A 20,422-nucleotide genomic window follows, 5' to 3' on the forward strand; every position below is an offset into this window, starting at 1 on the left:
CTCACGACGCAAAGTTCATGCATGCATTATTTAATTCTGTTTTTGCATTTGCAGGTGGCGTTGCAGTACCCCTCCTGGTTGGCGGTTTTACAGCCTACTTGACCTTTCAGCACGGGGCAGTTTGTGTAACGATCCATATACTTGCAGGGATTGGCTGAAAGAAAACAAAGCGAAAGCAAGTTAAATGTGAAAGGCAGAAACCTGCCCAAATATTGAAATGTGATTAATTTTCCCCGTGATCATCGCCAGGGGCCGTTTCGAAGAAAAAGAGGTGCCGGAGCTCATTAGCACAACTCATTTGCATATGCCACACACCCCATGACTAAATTATACCAGCTCAGCATCTACCTTCAAATGCTCCTTGAATTATGATGGTCATAACAAAAACGTACTCCCATCATACTTTTAAAATTACTTTCTCCTGTGCGGCCATAGCAGCATGATGAAGATTTCCATCTGTCTGTTTTAGATGTTTTGGTTATTTCCGCATTTTTTTGCGAGGAAAATATTCGTAAGTTTGTCAAATCTTAGAGGTGGGTAAAATTATCACAGGGGGGGGGGGTTGAATAATGGAGCCCAGAAGCAAGTATTTGTGGGAGGGGGGGAGGTTAAGAAAGAAAGAGCACAATAAAATGGAGCAGAGGTCCATCAGTGGCTATTAGCCACAGTGTATTGTTGGAACTCTCTGTCTGGGGCAGTGATGCTTTGTATTCTGGGTGCTTGGGAGGGCACAGTGGGAGGGCTTCTGGAGTTCTGGCCCCACTGATGGACTTCCTGATGGCACCTGGATTTTTTGGCCACTGTGTGACACAGAGTGTTGGACTGGATGGGCCATGGGCCTGATCCAACATGGCTTCTCTTATGTTCTTATGTGACACAGAGTGTTGGACTGGATGGGCCATTGGCCTGATCCAACAGGGCTTCTCTTATGTGACACAGAGTGTTGGACTGGATGGGCCACTGGCCTGATCCAACATGGCTTCTCTTATGTTCTTATGTGACACAGAGTGTTGGACTGGATGGGCCATTGGCTTGATCCAACATGGCTTCTCTTCTGTTCTTATGTAGAGGTTCTGAAGTTCTACTCCTTTAAGCGCCTGCCCAAAATGAGGCCTGATCATCATGACGCAATAGCAAGGCTACATCCAAGGTGTTTTGCTCTTGCTTAATCCTTACTGATTAGCAATATTTGCTGACCACTTCATGTTCTGGAGGACAGAAGCTGTGCCAATGTTACTTACTCCTGGGAAACCTCTTTCATTCTTTTTCTGTAATGTACTCTTCTCGGGGAGAAGGGAGCTGCGGTTCAGTGGTAGAACGCTTGTTTTGCTTACAGAAGGTCCCAAGTTCAATTCCCAGCATCTCCGGTTAAAAGAACCAGGCAGCTGGTGATGTGAAATTACCTTTACCTGAAACCCTGGAGAGCCACTGCTGGTGTGAGTAGAGAGTACTGACCTTTATGGACCAAGGGTCTGATTCGGTATAAGTCTTGAGTCTAAGTGAGGGTATTCTCGACAATATTGAGAAGTTGGAGTTGATTCCTTAGGCCATGCCCCATTTATTAATGGGAATGATTAACAGAGCCATTACGATTCCTATTTTGGTTTAACAGAACAAGCTTCCTGTCAGCTTCCTTATTTAATTAGTTAATGTTTATGCCCCATCTGTGTCTTATTAAAATGGTTCACAATCCAATATCCATAGAACAAATGTCATGAGATCCCAATCAGGGCTTCTTCTCTTTTTTTTTGTAGCAGGAACTCCTTTGCATGTTAGGCCACCTATCCCTGACGTAGCCAATCCTCCAAGAGCTTACAGGGCTCTTCTTACAAGGCCTACTGTAAGCTCCAGGATTGGCTACATCAGGGGGTGTGGCCTAATATGCAAAGGAACTCCTGCTAAAATTCCACCCCTGTAGCCAATCCTACAAGAGCTTACAGGACTCTTCTTACAGGGCCTACTGGAAGCTCCAGGAGGATTGGCTACATCAGGGGGTGTGGCCTAATATGCAAAGGAACTCCTGCTAAAATTCCACCCCTGTAGCCAATCCTCCAAGAGCTTACAGGGCTCTTCTTACAAGGCCTACTGTAAGCTCCAGGATTGGCTACATCAGGGGGTGTGGCCTAATATGCAAAGGAACTCCTGCTAAAATTCCACCCCTGTAGCCAATCCTACAAGAGCTTACAGGACTCTTCTTACAGGACCAACTGTGAGCTCCAGGAGGATTGGCTACATCAGGGGGGCGTGGCCTAACATGCAAAGAAGCTCCTGCTACGGAAAAAGCCCTGAGCCATAGACTCAGCTAACAGTCTGTTTAAAGAGTGTGAATGACCCCTTGTAGGAACTCAAGAGTTTGAAAACTGATTAATTACCAGATTTCAGTGAAAAGGATTAGCATTAAACAAAGGAGTTGGTTCTACTTACTGCAGAGTTTATCTTCACAGCGCTTTGGACAGTCTCCACAGGGTGGGCCGTTTTTGTAGGGCGTAGTTATTTCTTCTACAATGTTCCCTCTGAAACCACAGAGCAAGAGAGGACATTTTCATCGATCTAATCTGATCTAATATCATCTGATCCGCCTATGATTTAAGATTCTGTACACCACCTGATATCTTGTCTTAAATTGTTAATTGTTTTTATCGTTTTATACCTGTAATTGAGATTGTTGGTTTCATTAGCTGCCCTGAGTCTGCTTTTGGAATGGGTGGCATATAAATAGAAGGTAAATCAATCAATCAATCATCCAAATACAGCTCATAAGGAAAGGAAAGGTCCCCTGTGCAAGCACCAGTCGTTTCCAACTGGTTTTCACTGCAGACTTTTTACGGGGTGGTTTGCCATTGCCTTGCCCAATCATCTACACTTTCCTCCCAGAAAGCTGGGTACTCATTTTACTGACCTCAGAAGAATGGAAGGCTGAGTCAACCTCGAGCCGGCTACCTGAAAACCCAGCTTCCGCCAGGGATCGAACTCAGGTTGTGAGCAGAGCTTAGGACTGCAGGACTGCAGCTTTAACACTTTGCGCCACGGAGCTCTTACAGCTCATAAAGGACAGATAAAATAGAGCTGTTGGCCCGGATGGCTCAGGCTAACCTCATCTTGTCACTCTCAGAAGAAGAAGATATTGGATTTATATCCCACCTTATACTCTGAATCTCAGAGAGGCCCACAATCTCCTTTACCTTCTCCACAACACACAACAGACACTCTGTGAGGTGGGTGGGGCTGAGAGAGCTCTCACAGAAGCTGCCCTTTCAAGGATAGCTCTGCAAGAGCTCTGGCTGACCCAAGACCATTCCAGCAGCTGCAAGTGGAGGGGTGGGGAATCAAACCCAGTTCTTCCAGATAAAAGTCTGTGCACTTAACCACTACACCAAACTGGCTCTCTCAGCTAAGCAGGGTCAATGTGGTTTAGTACTTGGATGGAAACCCTGGGTTGTATGCAGAGGCAGGCAATGGCAAGCCACCTCTGTTCCTCTCTTGCCGTGAAAACTCTACAGGGCTGCCATAAATTGGATGCAGCTTGACAGAACTTTCCACCACCAAGGCCAAAGTACTTAAAATTGTGTTATAAACAGGGATATTTTTTTTGGTAGCAAGAACTCCTTTGCATATTAAGCCACACACCCCTGATGTAGCCAATCCCCCAAGAGCTGACAAGGCTCTTCTTACAGGGCCTACTGTAAGCTCTAGGAGGATTGGCTACATCAGGGGTGTGTGGCCTAATATGCAAAGGAGCTCCTGCTAAAATTCCACCCCTGTAGCCAATCCTCCAAGAGCTTACAGGGCTTTTAGAACAGGCCTACCATAAGCTCCAGTAGGATTGGCTACATCAGGGGGTGTGGCCTAATATGCAAAGGAACTCCTGCTAAAATTCCACCCCTGTAGTCCATCCTCCAAGAGCTTACAGGGCTCTTCATACAGGGCCTACTGTAAGCTCTAGGAGGATTGGCTACATCAGGGGTGTGTGGCCTAATAGGCAAAGGAGTTTCTGCTGCAAAAAAACCCTACAAGAAATACAAAATAGAGCTGCGATATAAGGGCTATTGCTTATGAATACTTCACAATAATAGACTATAATAGACAATAAAGAAGAAGAAGAATTGCAGATTTATATCCCGCCCTTCTCTGTGAATCAGAGACTCAGAGCGGCTTACAATCTCCTATATCTTTTCCCCCCACAACAGACACCCTGTAAGGTGGGTGGGGCTGAGAGGGTTCTCACAGCAGCTGCCCTTTCAAGGACAACCTCTGCCAGAGCTATGGCTGACCCAAGGCCATTCCAGCAGCTGCAAGTGGAGGAGTGGGGAATCAAACCCGGTTCTCCCAGATTAGAGTCCGCGCACTTAACCACGGCATCAAACTGGTTCTCCCAGATAAGAGTCCACCACTTAACCACTCCACTACATAAAACCAATTTTCAACAGAGCTTATTGTTGATTAGTCCTACAGCACGTAATTAACTAATAATAATAATAGACACATTTCGTGTTGCCACTTCTTCTGTATTATTAATGTCTTCTTGTTGACCAATGGGTTCTGGGGCAGGAATATTTTGTTTAGAAATTATTTAGAAATCATACTTACGCAGGGCAGTACAGGCACATATAGATGTATTTGTGCTTATTCTTTGGGCAATAAGAAACAGCACATCCAACCTTGTACGAGCGATACCAAATAACCTAGGAAAGTGAGAAAATTGACAATTAAACCAGGGGTACTTTGGGGGTGTGGTCACACACACATTTCTTTGTGTCAGTCAGTCAAAATTTATTGTATATAGCATGGCTGATGGCTGGGGCTGATGGGAGTTGTAGGCAAAAAAACATCTGGAGCGCTACCGTTGGCCACCCCTGGTATATAGCAATTGGATATTACAAAACAAAACAGAACCCAAACAACAAAGTTTCAAATTAACACCTTAAAAGTTCCCCAGAAAGGCTGACCTCAATAAGTTAATGGAGGACTTGTCTGGATAATAGGGACAGGGAAGGAAGGAAGGAAGGAAGGAAGGAAGGAAGGAAGGAAGGAAGGAAGGAAGGAAGGAAGGAAGGAAGGAAGGAAGGAAGGAAGGAAGGAAGGAAGGGATTTGTAGAGAGCACTATGGACAGTTTACACAGTATACCACAGTGATTCAGAAGTGCAGCGAAGAGTTGAAAACGGAATAAAGCTTTGAACAGGTAAATAAAATCCATTAGCAATAGTTTGCTAAAATGGTTGTGTCTGAACTGACACAAAAAATCCATTCGCAATCAGCTGCTAAAACTGATCTCAAAGGGGCCATTCAGAGCTGGGTGCAGAAACCCTAAAAATGCCCCTGGATGGGGTGACCAGAACTGTGCACAGATCCCACACCTTCAGACCTTCACAGGAGCATGACTATATCGGCCATTTTCTTTTCAGACCCATTCCCAGTAATCTCCAGAATGGCATTTGCCTATTTATGTCTTCACATGAATGTGGCACTAGAGGAATGCCAGTTTATCAGTTACATCCTACTGCCTGAAGACCTTGCTTCTGAAAATCAAGGAAGAAACTGACGGTGGAGTAAAAGAAGTTGAGACTAGGGTTGCCAATCCCCAGGTGGGGGCAGGGGATTCCCAATTTGGAGGCACTCCCCCCCCCCGCTTCAGGTTCATCAGAAAGCGGCACATTTTAAGCATTACATCTGGCGCCTCTCCTCAAAACAGCCTCCAAGTTTCAAAAACATTGGACCAGGGTGTCCAATTCTATGAGCCCCCCAAGAAGGTGCCCCTGTCCTTCACTATTTCCAACGGAGGGAAGACATTTAAAAAATGTGCAGTCCCTTTAAATGTGATGGCCAGAACTCCCTTTGGAGCTCACTTATGCCTTGATTCTGGCTCCACCTCTAATGTCTCCTGGTTCCACCCCCAAAGTCCCCAGATATTTCTTGAATTGGACCTGGCAGCGCAAGTTGAGACGCCTGAGTGTATTCTCAGAAGTGCTCATTCATAGTTCAGTTGTTCCTTATTTCTCATGCTGTTTGTAAGTAAATCACTTGAAGTTCTACCAGAATATAAAATATTGTAAAAAAAGGTAAAGGTAGTCCCTATGTAAGCACCAGTCGTTTCCGACTCTGGGATAAAGTTGCATCGCGACATTTTCACGGCAGACTTTTTACGGGATGGTTTGCCATCGCCTTCCCCAGTTATCTACACTTTCCCCCCAGCAAGCTGGGGACTCATTTTACTGACCTCAGAAGGATGGAAGGCTGAGCCAACCCTGAGCCGGCTACCTGAACCAGCTTCCACCGGGATCGAACTCAGGTTGTGAGCAGAGAGCTTAGACTGCAGAACTGCAACTTTACCACTCTGCGCCACGGAGCTGCTAATAAATAATGCACACATTGCTAACAGATGGGCAGTTTGTGGTGCATGGGAGATGTCCCAAATCGAGCTGCTCAGAAAGAAGCATCCTAAACCATCCATACACTCCTCCGCAAGCCATTCCCATCCTATCTGCAGAGCAACTTGACATGACCATACTGCTATTGTGCACCATCCCTGTAGCTTGGTTTCGATTTCTTTCCCCTCCCTCCCTCCTATTCATTTATTGGTTATGCACATGGGCACACATGCACTCATGTGCCTATGCACTTGAAATCAATATATATATATATATATATATATATATATATATATATATATATATATATATATATATATATATATATATATATATATTTAAACAAAAAAAGTTGCCCGGTAATTAAAATTTTTTTGGGAATGAGGTGCTTTCACAAATGGAAATAATAGTTGGAATACAAATCAGTAGAAACCCAGAAAGTGTCCTTCTCGAAGTAAGTCAAATGAAGAAGTTAGATAAACCAAAACGAGTCATAGGGCGTTTTCGCACTCACCTTCAAGTGGCGCGACCACCCTCTTCACGCCGGAGGATCTGCAGGGATTTCGCATAAGAAGCGCTGGAGCAGCCAAAAGAGCCGGAAAGTTCCGTCGCGAAACCCGCTCAAACGTAAACCGCCAAGAAGCAGGAAAACGTTTGAGCGGCTTTTGCGACGGAAGTCGCCGGCTCTTTTGGCTGCTCCAGCGCTTCTTATGCGAAATCCCTGCAGATCCTCCGGCGTGAAGAGGGTGGTCGCGCCACTTGAAGGTGAGTGCGAAAATGCCCATAGTGTCAACATCTTTAGCAATTGCTAAGATAGAAATTGCACGTAAATGGAGGCAGAAAAAAAGGGCCTCGGTTGGAAGAATGGTATAACGCTATGAAAAAGAAGAAGAAGATGATGATGATATTGGATTTATATCATGCCCTCCACTCCGAATTTCAGAGTCTCAGAGTGGCTCTCAATCTCCTTTATCTTCCTCCCCCACAACAGACACCCTGTGAGGTGGGTGGGGCTGCCCTTTCAAGGACAACCTCTGCCAGAGCTATGGCTGACCCAAGGCCATTCCAGCAATTGCAAGTGGAGGAGTGGGGAATCAAACCCGGTTCTCCCAGATAAGAGTCTGCACACTTAACCACTATGGCTGACCCAAGGCCATTCCAGCAGCTGCAAGTGGAGGAGTGGGGAATCAAACCCAGTTCTCCCAGATAAGAGTCCGCATACTTAACTACTACACCAAACTGGCTCACCAAACTGGCTCAAACAGGAAGCATTTTGTGTTGGGTAAATTAGATCTCTCTTCAGGATTACAAAATGTAGTTTCTTATCAGAAAAAAAATTCAAACAGTCTGGTTTCTGATGGTTCAGTTTCTTCAAGAGAGAGAAATTCTGTCATCTAATCTTTTTTTTTCAGGAGCTTATATTCTTTTAAAGGGATAAATTACTTTTAAATGATAATAGATTAAAGAACAACGAACAGGGGAATAATGGGATATCACATTATAGGAAAAGAAATGTTGCTTAGGGTTTTAGAGAAGCAGAGGTGGTTGGCCATGGCCTTCCTCTGCAGAGTCTTTCTTGGTGGTCTCCCATCCAAGACTTATGGAGACCCCATCAAGGGGCTTTCAAGGCAAGTGAGAAGCAGAGGTGGCTGGCCATCGCCTTCCTCTGCAGAGCCTTCCTTGGTGGTCTCCCATCCAAGACTTATGGCGACACCAGCAGGGGGCTTTCAAAGCAGGTGAGAAGCAGAGGTGGCTTGCCATTGCCTTCTTCTGCAGAGCCTTCCTTGGTGGTCTCCCATCCAAGACTTCTGGCGACACCAGCAAGGGGCTTTCAAAGCAGGTGAGAAGCAGAGGTGGCTTGCCATTGCCTTCTTCTGCAGAGCCTTCCTTGGTGGTCTCCCATCCAAGACTTCTGGCGACACCAGCAAGGGGCTTTCAAGGCAAGTGAGAAGCAGAGGTGGTTTGCAATCGCCTTCTTCTGCAGAGTCTTCCTTGGTGGTCTCCCATCCAAGACTTATGGAGACACCAGCAAGGGGTTTTCAAGGCAAGTGAGGAGCAGACGTGGTTTGCTTTTACCTTCCTCTGCAGAGCCTTCCTTAGTGGTCTCCCATCCAAGACTTATGGTGACCTCAGCAAGGGGCTTTCAAGGCAAGTGGGAAGCAGAGGTGGTTTGCCATCGCCTTCTTCTGCAGAGCCTTCCTTGGTGGTCTCCCATCCAAGAATTCTGGCGACACCAGCAAGGGGCTTTCAAGGCAAGTGAGAAGGAGAGGTGGCTTGCCATCGCCTTCCTCTGCAGAGCCTTCCTCGGTGGTCTCCATCTCAAATGATGACTCCACTGAGCTTCCGAAGTCTGAGTCTCAAGCTGCCTTCCCTCCCTTAGTTGACATATATGTACATATATAAGCGCTATCAAGTCACAACTGACTTATGGCCAGCCCAGAAAGGGGCTTTTGAGGCAAATGAAAAGCAGAGGTGGTTGGCCATTGCCATCGTCTGCAGAGGCTTCCTTGGTGGCAACTCTTCCAAGTACTGACCCTGCTTAGCTTCTGAGATCGGATGAGATCAGGCTATCCTGTGCCACCCATTCTACACATCCTTCCTACTCTTTTAATTCTAAAATGGATAAAATCGGAATGATTAATACAGCATAGATAAAAGCAGGGCGCTTTTTTTTTTTTTTGGTAGCAGACCTCCTTTGCATATTAGGCCACACCCCTCTGATGTCGCCAATCCTCCAAGAGCTTCCAGTAGGCCCTGTAAGAAGAGCCCTGTAAGCTCTTGGAGGATTGGCTACATCAGGGGCTGTGGCCTATTATGCAGGGGTGGAATTCTAGCAGGAGCTCCTTTGCATATTAGGCCACACACCCCTGATGTAGCCAATCCTCCAAGAGCTTCCAGTAGGCCCTGTAAGAAGAGCCCTGTAAGCTCTTGGAGGATTGGCTACATCAGGGGCTGTGGCCTATTATGCAGGGGTGGAATTCTAGCAGGAGCTCCTTTGCATATTAGGCCACACACCCCTGATGTAGCCAATCCTCCAAGAGCTTCCAGTAGGCCCTGTAAGAAGAGCCCTGTAAGCTCTTGAAGGATTGGCTACATCAGGGTGTGTGGCCTAATAGGCTGAAGAGTTCCTGATACCAAAAAAAAAAAAAAGCCCTGGATAGAAGTGAAACCCATGTTTCATATTACTTCCCAGATGAAGTAATGTTTTATGCAATTTAAATTCTATATGTTTTATATACATACAAAAACTTATGCATTTATGTTCATACCTGTGTATATCCATAAACGTTTTGTTGAGGGTCAATAGGCCCAACACCATACATGAAATAACGACTTTTATTTTGCCAGTACTCAAGGATCTCTGACCAGGAGAAGAGGTAATTTGCCAGGAATAAGCTCTGACTACACAAAACACCTAGGAAATCAGAAATGTAGTTATTTTTAAGTGTCCATACTTAAAACCATACTCGAGAGATATTAAGGACTTGCATCCGTGAAGAGATTCGATCAGGATCAAAATCCTTTAAAAAAAAAAACCCAGCTTAAAATACCTAAATGAGATTCACATCATTTTAGTTCAGTTTATGTACTGTTAAGAAAACAAAACACCTTCACACATTGGCTAAATTCAAGGGTGGAATTCTAGCAGGAGCTTCTTTGCATATTAGGCCACACCCCCTGATGTAGCCAATCCTCCAAGAGCTTACAAAAAAGAGCCAGACACACAGAACAGTTTTACCCCTTTGTGAAAACACATTTTATCGCTTTTCACCCCCTCGGAGGTGGAATTTCTAAAAAATCCCTACAGCGTGGGTGCTGACATCATGGAATGCACTCCCCGAATTATGGGTTTCTAGGTCCAGGGATTTGGGCTGGGCAGTGATGAGATGACAGACAGACTAGATAGATAGATAGATAGATAGATAGATAGATAGATAGATAGATAGATAGATAGATAGATAGATAGATAGATAGATAGATAGATAGATAGATAGATAGATAGATAGATAGATGAGACAGACAGACAGACAGACAGACAGACAGACAGACAGACAGACAGACAGACAGACAGACAGACAGACAGACAGACAGACAGACAGACAGACAGACAGACAGACAGATAGATAGATAGATAGATAGATAGATAGATAGATAGATAGATAGATAGATAGATAGATAGATAGATAGATAGATAGATAGATAGATTGATTGATTCAATCCCCGGTATCTCCAACTAAAAAGGGTCCAGGCAAGTAGGTGTGAAAAACTCCCTAGAGAGCCACTGCCAGTCTGAGTAGACAATACTGACTTTGATGGACCCAGGGTCTGATTCAGTATAAGGCAGCTTCATATGTTCATAGATAGATGATAGATAGATAGACAGCCTTTTTTGTAGCAGGAACTCCTTTGCATATTAGGCCACACACCCCAGATATAGCCAATCCTCCTGGAGCTTACAGTAGGCCCTGTACTAAGAGCCTTGTAAGCTCTTGGAGGATTAGCTACATCAGGGGCATGTGGCCTAATATTCAAAGGAGCTCCTGCTAGAATTCTACCCCTGCTGATTACTATTGCAGTTTCTGCACACAACACTATTATGCCAAAGGTCTGAGTCAAGAAGCAACAATGCTTAATAGATTGCAACTTGCTTAAAGAGAACCACTTGTGCCTTTTGTGAAATGGACTAGAGACGTTCGCATTAGTAATGTTATGAACACTGGTTCCAGGAAATCCAGTAATTTTGTCAGACGAAGGACACTACCGAAACACGTTCTACCTAGGAAGCGTGTCACTTTCCTGTTCAAGAGAAACACTAACACCTTCAGAGTGCTTGTGGTACTGAAGAAAATTGCCTTTTCATCTTGTTAGTGGACTCTATTAATATACACTAGAAGAAGAATTGCAGATTTATATCCTGCCCTTCTCCCTGAATCAGAGACTCAGAGCGGCTTACAATCTCCTATGTCTTCTCCCCTCACAACAGACACCCTGTGAGGTGGGTGGGGCTGGAGAGGGCTCTCACAGCAGCTGCCCTTTCAAGGACAACATCTGCCAGAGCTATGGCTGACCCAAGGCCATTCCAGCAGGTGCAAGTGGAGGAGTGGGGAATCAAACCTGGTTCTCCCAGATAAGAGTCCGCACACTTAACCACTACACCAAACTGGCTCTCCGTAACGGACTTGTAACGGACTAGTAACGGACTTGTAAATGACTATTTGTGTTACTATATTATAAATATTAAACAAGTTGCAATTTATTAAGCTTTGCTGCTTCTTGACTCAGACCCTTGGCATAATAGTATTGTGTGCAGAAATTGCAATAGCAATCAGCACGTTTTGGCACAGTTATCTCCAGGCTTTCAATCCACAGGTGGAGACAGGGGATTCCCCGATATGGAGGTCCTCCCCCCACTTCAGGGTCATCAGAACATAAGACCATAAGAGAAACCATGTTGATTAGGCCAATGGCCCATCCAGTCCAACACTCTGTGTCACACAGTGGCCTATATATATATACATACACACATACACACACACTGTGGCTAATAGCCACTGATGGACCTCTGCTCCATATTTTTATCTAACCCCCTCTTGAAGCTGGCTATGCTTGTAGCCGCCACCACCTCCTGTGGCAGTGAATTCCACATGTTAATCACCCTTTGGGTGAAGAAGGACTTCCTTTTATCCATTCTAACCCGACTGCTCAGCAATTTCATTGAATGCCCACGAGTTCTTGTATCATGAGAAAGGGAGAAAAGTACTTCTTTCTCTAATTTCTTCATCCCATACATAATCTTGTAAACCTCTATCATGTCACCCCGCAGTTGACGTTTCTCCAAGCTAAAGAACCCCAAGCATTTTAACCTTTCTTCATAGGGAAAGTGTTCCAAATCTGTAATCATTCTAGTTTCCCTTTTCTGCACTTTTTCCAATGCTATAATATCCTTTTTGAGGTGCGGTGACCAGAATTGTACACAGTATTCTAAATGAGACCACACCATCGATTTATATAGGGGCATAATGATACTGGCTGATTTGTTTTCAATTCCCTTCCTAATAATTCCCAGCATGGCGTTGGCCTTTTTTATTGCAATCGCACACTGTCTTGACATTTTCAGTGAGTTATATACCACGACCCCAAGATCTCTCTCTTGGTCAGTCTCTGCCAGTTCACACCCCATCAACTTGTATTTGCAGCTGGGATTCTTGGCCCCAATGTGCATTACTTTGCACTTGGCCACATTGAACCGCATCTGCCACGTTGACGCCCACTCACCCAGCCTCAACAGATCCCTTTGGAGTGCCTCACAATCCTCTCTGGTTCTCACCACCCTGAACAATTTAGTGTCATCTGCAAATTTGGCCACTTCACTGCTTACTCCCAACTCCATATCATTTATGAACAAGTTAAAGAGCATGGGACCCAGTACTGAGCCCTGCGGCACCCCAAAGCCGGGGATTGGGAGGAAAATGTCTGGTGGGCTCTCCATTATTCCCTATGGAGAGCAATTCCTATAAGGTATAATGGAATATTGACCTGTGGGTATCTGGGGCTCTGGGGAGGCTATCTTTTTGAGAAAGAGGTGCCAAATTTTCATCATAGCATCTGGTACGTCTCCTCAAAACACACCCCAAGTTTCAAAAAGATTGGACCAAGGGGTCCAGTTCTATGAATCCCAAAAGAAGATGCCCCTATCCTTCATTATTCCAAATGGGGGGAAGGCATTGAAAAGGAGCGTGGTCCCTTTATATGTGACAATCAGAACTCCCTTTGGAGTTCAATCATGCTTGTCACACCCTTGCTCCTGGCTCCATCCCCGAAGTCTCTTGGCTCCACCTCCAAAGTCCCCAGATGTTTCTTGAGTCGAACTTGGCAACCCTACACACAAGTATCAAGGATTCCAGACTGGTTCCGCATTCTCTATGCCTATCTTTGGTGCAGCTTATTGAACTTTGCTTACCATCAAACGTTCGTTCCTCCATGGGACTGCTGACTGACTGACATTTGTCCGTCCACCTTTTAGCACTCTCACCGACCGTCTCATCCCATCTCTCAGGAAAGCAAAGGAAAGCAGAAATGAACATCACATTATCTTTAGATCCTAACAGACAAGAAGAAGAAGAAGAAGAAGAAGAAGAAGAAGAAGAAGAAGAAGAAGAAGAAGAAGAAGAAGAAGAAGAAGAAGAAGAAGAAGAAGAAGAAGATGATGATGATGATGATGATGATGATGATATTGGATTTATATCCTGCCCTCCACTCCGAAGAGTCTCAGAGCGGCTCACAATCTCCTATATCTTCTCCCCCCACAACAGACACCCTGTGAGGTGGGTGGGGCTGGAGAGGGCTCTCACAGCAGCTGCCCTTTCAAGGACAACCTCTGCCAGGGCTATGGCTGACCCAAGGCCATTCCAGCAGGTGCAAGTGGAGGAGTGGGGAATCAAGCCCGGTTCTCCCAGATAAGAGTCCGCACACTTAACCACTACACCAAACTGGCTCTCCCAGTTGTTCATGTTGTTCATGCACAATCCTGTCACATATAAACTCTTGAGCTCCACATTGATCGCCATGGGCAAATTTTCAGTGTGTCTTTCTTAAAATCTTAATTCTGCCTACTTCATGATCACGAATAAATAAAGAAAATCTCATCTTTTGCCAACCCCTTCTTCTTTTGCCTTCTGTCTTTCCTAGCATCAGGGTCTTCTCCAGTGAGTGCTCCCTTCTCCTTTGGTGGCCAAAGTATTTGAGCTTCAGCTTCAGCATCTGACCTTCCAGGGAGCAGTCTGGGTTCATTTCCCTTAGCACTGATTGGATCTTCTTGCAGTCCAATATATATAAAACATGCTTAAAACGTTAGCACTCATTGGTTTTAAGGATGCTTTTCTTTGTATTTCTCCCATGGGATCCAGGGAACTGGGCAAAGGAAGGTCTAGGCTCTTGCCTTCCTTCCCCAGGTGACTGGGGGGGGGGGACCTCAGCCAATAGAAGGAAGAGAGGCTTGGCTCAGTAGCTCTGCTGTGCAATTGAGAGTGCCTGGAAAAGCAAGCTATTCCTCCCCAAGGGAGAAGCCTCAGCCAATGGGAGAAAATAGAAGTTTTGCTCCGTAGCTCCTGCACAGTTGAGCAAGCCTGGCAAAGCAAGCTGTGATGCAGAAGGAAGCAAGAGAGAGGGGAGAAGGAAGCAGATGACAGCCAGTTTCTTGGGGGCCTGATAGGAGCCCTCTGAGAGCCTGATTCGGCCCCCAAACTGCATGTTTGACTCCCCTGCTCTAGGGCATTGTGCCCTGCTGAAGTTCCTCCCCTCCCCTTACACAAGCTCCACCTCCCAATATCTCCAGGTATTTCCCAACCCACAGCTGGCACCCCTGAACTGGGCATAATGCAAGAAAATCCACGACATCCCGAATTCAATCTCTGCATTGTATCTTACCATTTTCAGCATGTTGCTGGCCGTCGGCTTCACGTTTCTCCTGATTTCATTGTGCATGTCCACAATTTCCTTCTGCAGCCTTCGGGAGACACCACTCCCTGGCAGATTCTCATTTTCATCTTCGTGTTCATCTTCCTCCTCCAAGATTTTTAAAAAGATATGCTGTTGATTTGTTGACTCTACCACCACCACCACCCACAAAAAAAACCCCTCTTCTCTTTATAGTAAGATTAAGGTACAATAAAGGTAAAGGTAGTCCCCTGTGCAAGCACCAGTCATTTCCGACTCTGGGATGATGTTACTTTTACAACGTTTTTCACAGCAGACTTTTTACGGGGTGGTTTGCCCTTACCTTCCCCAGTCATCTACAACTTTCCCCCCAGCAAGCTGGAGAGTCATTTTACCAACCTCAGAAGGATGGAAGGCTGCGTCAACCTGGAGCCGGCTACCTGAACCAGCTTCCGCTGGGATCGAACTCAGGTCGTGAGCAGAGGGCTCCTTTCTATACGCAGGACTGCTCAAGCAAACTCATCCTGCTATATATTTACAGCTGAGGGCCAAACTAGACAAAACCCAGTCCTCAAATCCGCCATGGGGAAAGGAAAGATCCCCTGTGCAAGTGCCAGTCGTTTCCGACTCTGGGGTGACGTTGCTTTCACAACGTTTTCACGGCAGGCTTTTTTACGGGGTGATTTGCCACTGCCTTCGCCAGTCCTCTACACTTCCCCCCAGCAAGCTGGGGACTCCTTTGACTGACCTCGGCGGAAGGACGGAAGGCTGAGTCAACCTGGAGCCGGCTACCTGAACCCAGCTTTCCGCCAGGATCAAACTCAGGTTGTGAGCAGAGCTTAGGACTGCAGTACTGCAGCTTTACCACTCTCCGCCAAGGGTCTCTTTTTAAGGGACAACACCGTATATCTAAAACCAGTGGTGATGAAAAGTGCCCTCAAGAATAGCCAGCTTGTCGGTTTTGATCACAGTCGGAATTTGCCGCAGTCATAAGAGGAGCGTTCAGACAAACAGCTGGGAAATGTGCCATGCATGAGCTGTGGAGCTTTGTTACCGGGAAGTTCCTGTCGGCTGTTTAATCTGGTCCCCAGCCTGTCCTACAACGAGGTAAAACCCTATGAGGTCACCAGAAGTGATCTTGAAAAGCTTGAAAACCCCGTGAGGTCACCAGAAGTCAACTGTCACTTGACAGCATAAATAAACCGTCACTTGACAGCTGCCCTGAGCCCATCAAGGGAGGGTAGGATATAAATGTAATCGATAGATAGATAGATGATAGATAGATAGATAGATAGATAGATAGATAGATAGATAGATAGATAGATAGATAGATAGATAGATAGAGGGGAGGCAGGGGGAGAGAGAGAGGGAGAGGGGGGGAAGAGAGGGGGGAGGGGTAGAGGGAGAGATGAGAGAGGGAGAAGAGAGGGGAGAGAGGGGGAGAGAGATAGGAAGAGAGGGGTGAAGGGGGGAGAGATGACAGAGGGGGAAGAGAGGGGAGAGAGAGGGAGAGAGAGGGGGAGAGAGAGGGAGAGAGAGGGGGAGAGGGGGAGAGAGGGGAGGGGGAGAGGGAAGAGATGAGAGAGGGAGAAGAGGGGGAGGGAGAAAATGAGAGAGGGGGATGAGAGGGGAGAGAGAGGAGGGGAGAGAGAGGGGAGAGAGAGGAGAGAGAGGGGGAGGAGAGGGGGGAGAGAGAGAGAGAGGGAGAGAGGGGGGAGAGAGGAGGGGGGAGAGGGGGGGGAGGGGTAGAGGGAGAGATGAGAGAGGGAGAATAGAGGGAAAGAGGGAGAGAGAGATATGGGAGAGAGGGGGGGAGCGGGAGAGAGATGAGAGAGGGGAAGAGAGGGGAGAGAGAGGGGGAGAGGAGCGGGAGGAGAGGAGAGAGAGGGAGAGACGGGGGAGAGAGAGGGAGAGATGAGGGAGGGAGGAGGGGAGAGAGACTGTTCATATCAATATGGCCTGGAAATAGTAAAAGGCGGGGTGGAATTCTAGCAGGAGCTCCTTTGCATATTAGGCCCCCACCCCTTCAAAAAAAAAGAACCCTGTAAAGCTCTTGGAGGATTGGCTACATCAGGGGGGTGGGGCCTAATATGCAAAGGGAGCTCCTGCTAGAATTCCACCCCTGGTAAAAGGCATGGCAACTGGTGGGGGGGGGTTATCTTCCCCCATCCCCGAGTTCAAGACACCCTCAGGAGGCAGGGCTCTGCAGAAGCAGCTGTTCCCCAGCAAGAAGCCCGCCACCCCCCTCCATGTTACAATCCACACCAGAGGTCCAAAATTGTGTTTGACTCATACATCTCCAAGAGAGAGGTCTGGAACAGCAACCAAGAGCAGGAGGATGGTCAGAAGAAGCATTTCTAGGAGAAAAACAATCAGTGAAGAGGATTAGGATCTTCACTTCCTTGAAGCACTAGGCACTAGGAGTCGCACATTCCCCCCACACACACACACACACACACCTTTCTGGTGCCTATTTTGCACTCCCTTTTGTGGAAAAAACTTGATCTCGCGAATGGCTCACCATGGCTACACTCAGACCAGAAGTTGGCACGGTTTGGGCATGCTGCTAAGCAGGGCTTTTTTGGTAGAAAAATCCCAACAGGAACTCATTTGCATATTAGGCCCACACCCACTGATGTCACCATTGTTTTGCACAGGGCTTTTGGGGTAGAGAAATCCCAGCAGGGATTTATTTGCATATTAGGCCACACCTACTGATGACACCATTGTTTTGCACAGGGCTCTTTTGTAGAAAAAAGCCCAGCAGGAATTCGTTTGCATATTAGGCCACACCCACTGATGGCACCATTGTTCATGTGAATCCATGGAGAGCTGGCCTTGAATAATCTCTCACTGTGCTCAGTAGGATTTTTAAAAGGTTTTGTGACACGTGGGGTGAAGCCCCTCTCGGATACTTCAATGCCACAGACTTCCACGTAGAAAATCAACTGTGCCACTCATGCACCGACAAACCTCTTCATGCAGAAACTAAAACAAGTCAACAGGGGACGTCAATGGGGAACAGGCGCCTTGCAAGATAAAAACAAAACACCTGAACTGTGATTTAAAACTACACTGATGCATTCCAACAAAGTTCTGCTTTGTGTTAGAGTTCTAAGAAGTAAACTGAGACAGGTGACTGGAAGGTAAAGAACAGGAGTGGCCAACATTGCAGCTTGAGAGCCACCCGTGGTTCTTTCACACCTAGTGTGTGGCTCTCAAAGCCCCCACCAACTCCATTGGCCAGTTTAGAGAAGGCATTTGTCTCTTTAAATCACTTCTCCAAGCCAAGTCAGCTGGTGGCTAGGAGAATACATTTAAAGTTAAAGTTCCTTTCTTTCCACCTTTCCGTCCCCCTCTCCATCTATTTTTCCAGGCCGGCGCTTGGAGAATGCATTTAAAGTTAAAGTTCCTTCTTCCTTCCTTCCTTCCTTCCTTCCTTCCTTCCTTCCTTCCTTCCTCCTTCCTTCCTTCCTTCCTTCCTTACTTCCTTCCTTCCTTCCTTCCTTCCTTCCTTCCTTCCCTCCCTCCTTCCTTCCTTCCTTCCCTCCCTCCCTCCCTCCTTCCTTCCTTCCTTCCTTCCTTCCTTCCTTCCTTCCTTCCTTCCTTCCTTCCTTCAACTCTCTAACATCTGACCTTTATTCTATGTGGCTCTTACGTTGAGCAAGTTTGGCCACCCCTGGCATAGAAACATGATTGGACGCCCTTTTCCTTCCTTTAAACCCACTGCATAGAGCTGCAGTTTTGATCAGGGAACTGGTGCTTGGGGAGGGTTAATTTAACCCTTTCCCCAGATTCAAATCCAGCAAGACTTTAGAGGCCAACAGAATTTTTGGGGTATAAGCTTTTCAAGGGCCAGTGCTCCCTTGCCAGTTTCAAGTAGGATGAGGAATCCGTGAGCCCTTCTCTCCCACTCAGAAAGTGGAGGGGTGTTGCAATAGAAGAGATAAAAGGCATCTTTGTTCCTACTTGTCTTCTACAAAAAAAAGCCCGGAAGGAACTCGTTTGCATATTAGGCCACACCCCCTGACATCATCGTTATTTCACACAGGGCTTTTTTTTGTAGAAAAGCTCAGCAGGAACTCATTTGTATGTTAGGCCACACCCCCTGGTGCCAAGCCAGCCAGAATGGCGTTCCTTGGAGTTCTGGCTCCCCCCCCAAAAAAAGCCTTGCTTGTATCTGACGAAGAAAGCTTTGCCTCTCTCAAAAGTTTATACCCCCAAAATCTTGTTGGCCTCCAGGATACCTCTCTGACTTCTTGTGGCAGCCTCTAATTTATGGAACACACTCCCAGAGGCCACGAGAGGCCTTGCGGGATCTCTCCCCAATTCCGCAGGGCCTGCAAAACCACCTTTTCCGGCAGGCCTTCAGTAACTAATGCGTGAGGAGGCTGAGTACTATCATCCATCTATAGACCACTACAGAGAATTAAGAACTGTAATGAAGCTGGACCACCTCTGTAAGAATTTTATAGCACCATTTTAAATTTTTAAATTATAAATAGTTATATGGGGGGGGGTTTATTTATTTTATAACCATACGACATTGTTATTATGGTATTGTGTGAGCCGCCCAGAGTCCGTATGGAGTGGGCGGCATACAAAATGTAAGGTGAATAAATAAATAAATAAATAAAATTACCTGTGGACTCAGATATACCGTTCTACTGTAGACCCTTGCACGCTACTCACTGAAATTAACCCTTTCCCATTGTTGCACGTTTCCCTCTCTAAATGTCCCCCTAATAGATTCACTCTTCACCCCCCCCCCCCCCCAAGTTGGGGGCTATAAGCAATACTGGGGGAAATTCAATGACCTTTTCTCAGTGCCCTTTTTCCCAATAAAAAAAAAAACAGTTCTAAATTAACCTTTTTTTAAAAAAAATATAACGATTGCTTTAAAGCAAGCCCCTTGAAATGCGAACCAATTGACATCGAGGCTTTTTGTCATTTGCAGCAAAATCTGTTCTACGATACCTTTCACGAGTGGTCCGTTTGGGTCTTTTGACGATCTGCAGCTAGAATTGAAACGTAATCTGCATTGAAGCAGTGTATATATATATCTCAGGAACACTTCCTGCTTGGAAGGAAGTATCTCTCCATGCTATTCTGCATCATCAACAGCTAGCACTTTTTTGGGGGGGGGGGAGCGGGGGGGAGGAAGGGAATCTCCTGAATCTTGTCTGCAAATACATTTTGTTCTCAAATACACAACCATCTTACTCAAGGGAGGAGGGAGGGAGTTACAGATTTTTTTTTTTAAACATAGGATAAAGTTTATTTTAAAATTCCAAGTTATATAGAACTTTGTTGGCTAAAGTCGTATCGAGTAGATTAATTCCACAAATAACAAAATTCTACTGTGCATAAAGCACTATGATAGATATAACTTTGTAGAACATCTTACTTAGCATTTAAGCTAACGGTCCAGGTTCGCCCATCAATCATCAATAGATAAATAAATAAATGCATGTATAAATAAATATCTTATTAAGGATAAATTAACGGATAATTGGGCTAGAATTTTTTACTCTTAAGCTAAGAATAATGCCTTGCTCCATCCAAGCCAAACGAAAGGGAATCCCTAAATAAAAAAAGAAAGAGGGGGGTCGCATAAGTT

The 20,422-nt window shown here is 45.9% G+C and overlaps 1 protein-coding gene across 1 annotated transcript in view; it reads right to left on the bottom strand.

Annotated features, from left to right (window-relative positions):
• Positions 1-26: 26 nt before the first annotated feature.
• LOC132585464 (serotriflin-like) overlaps positions 27-20,422 on the bottom strand; it is a 26,373-nt gene continuing 5,977 nt past the window's right edge. Inside the window, exons 2-7 of the mRNA XM_060257390.1 lie at positions 14,794-14,931; positions 13,328-13,418; positions 9,636-9,781; positions 4,588-4,682; positions 2,425-2,513; positions 27-154 (exon numbers count right to left, since the gene is read on the bottom strand). Of these exons, the coding sequence (XP_060113373.1) occupies positions 27-154; positions 2,425-2,513; positions 4,588-4,682; positions 9,636-9,781; positions 13,328-13,418; positions 14,794-14,931 (687 nt within the window). The remainder of the gene's footprint in view (positions 155-2,424; positions 2,514-4,587; positions 4,683-9,635; positions 9,782-13,327; positions 13,419-14,793; positions 14,932-20,422) is intronic.

This window comes from Heteronotia binoei, chromosome 1 (assembly GCF_032191835.1).
Source record: "Heteronotia binoei isolate CCM8104 ecotype False Entrance Well chromosome 1, APGP_CSIRO_Hbin_v1, whole genome shotgun sequence".
Taxonomy (NCBI): Eukaryota; Metazoa; Chordata; class Lepidosauria; order Squamata; family Gekkonidae; genus Heteronotia; species Heteronotia binoei.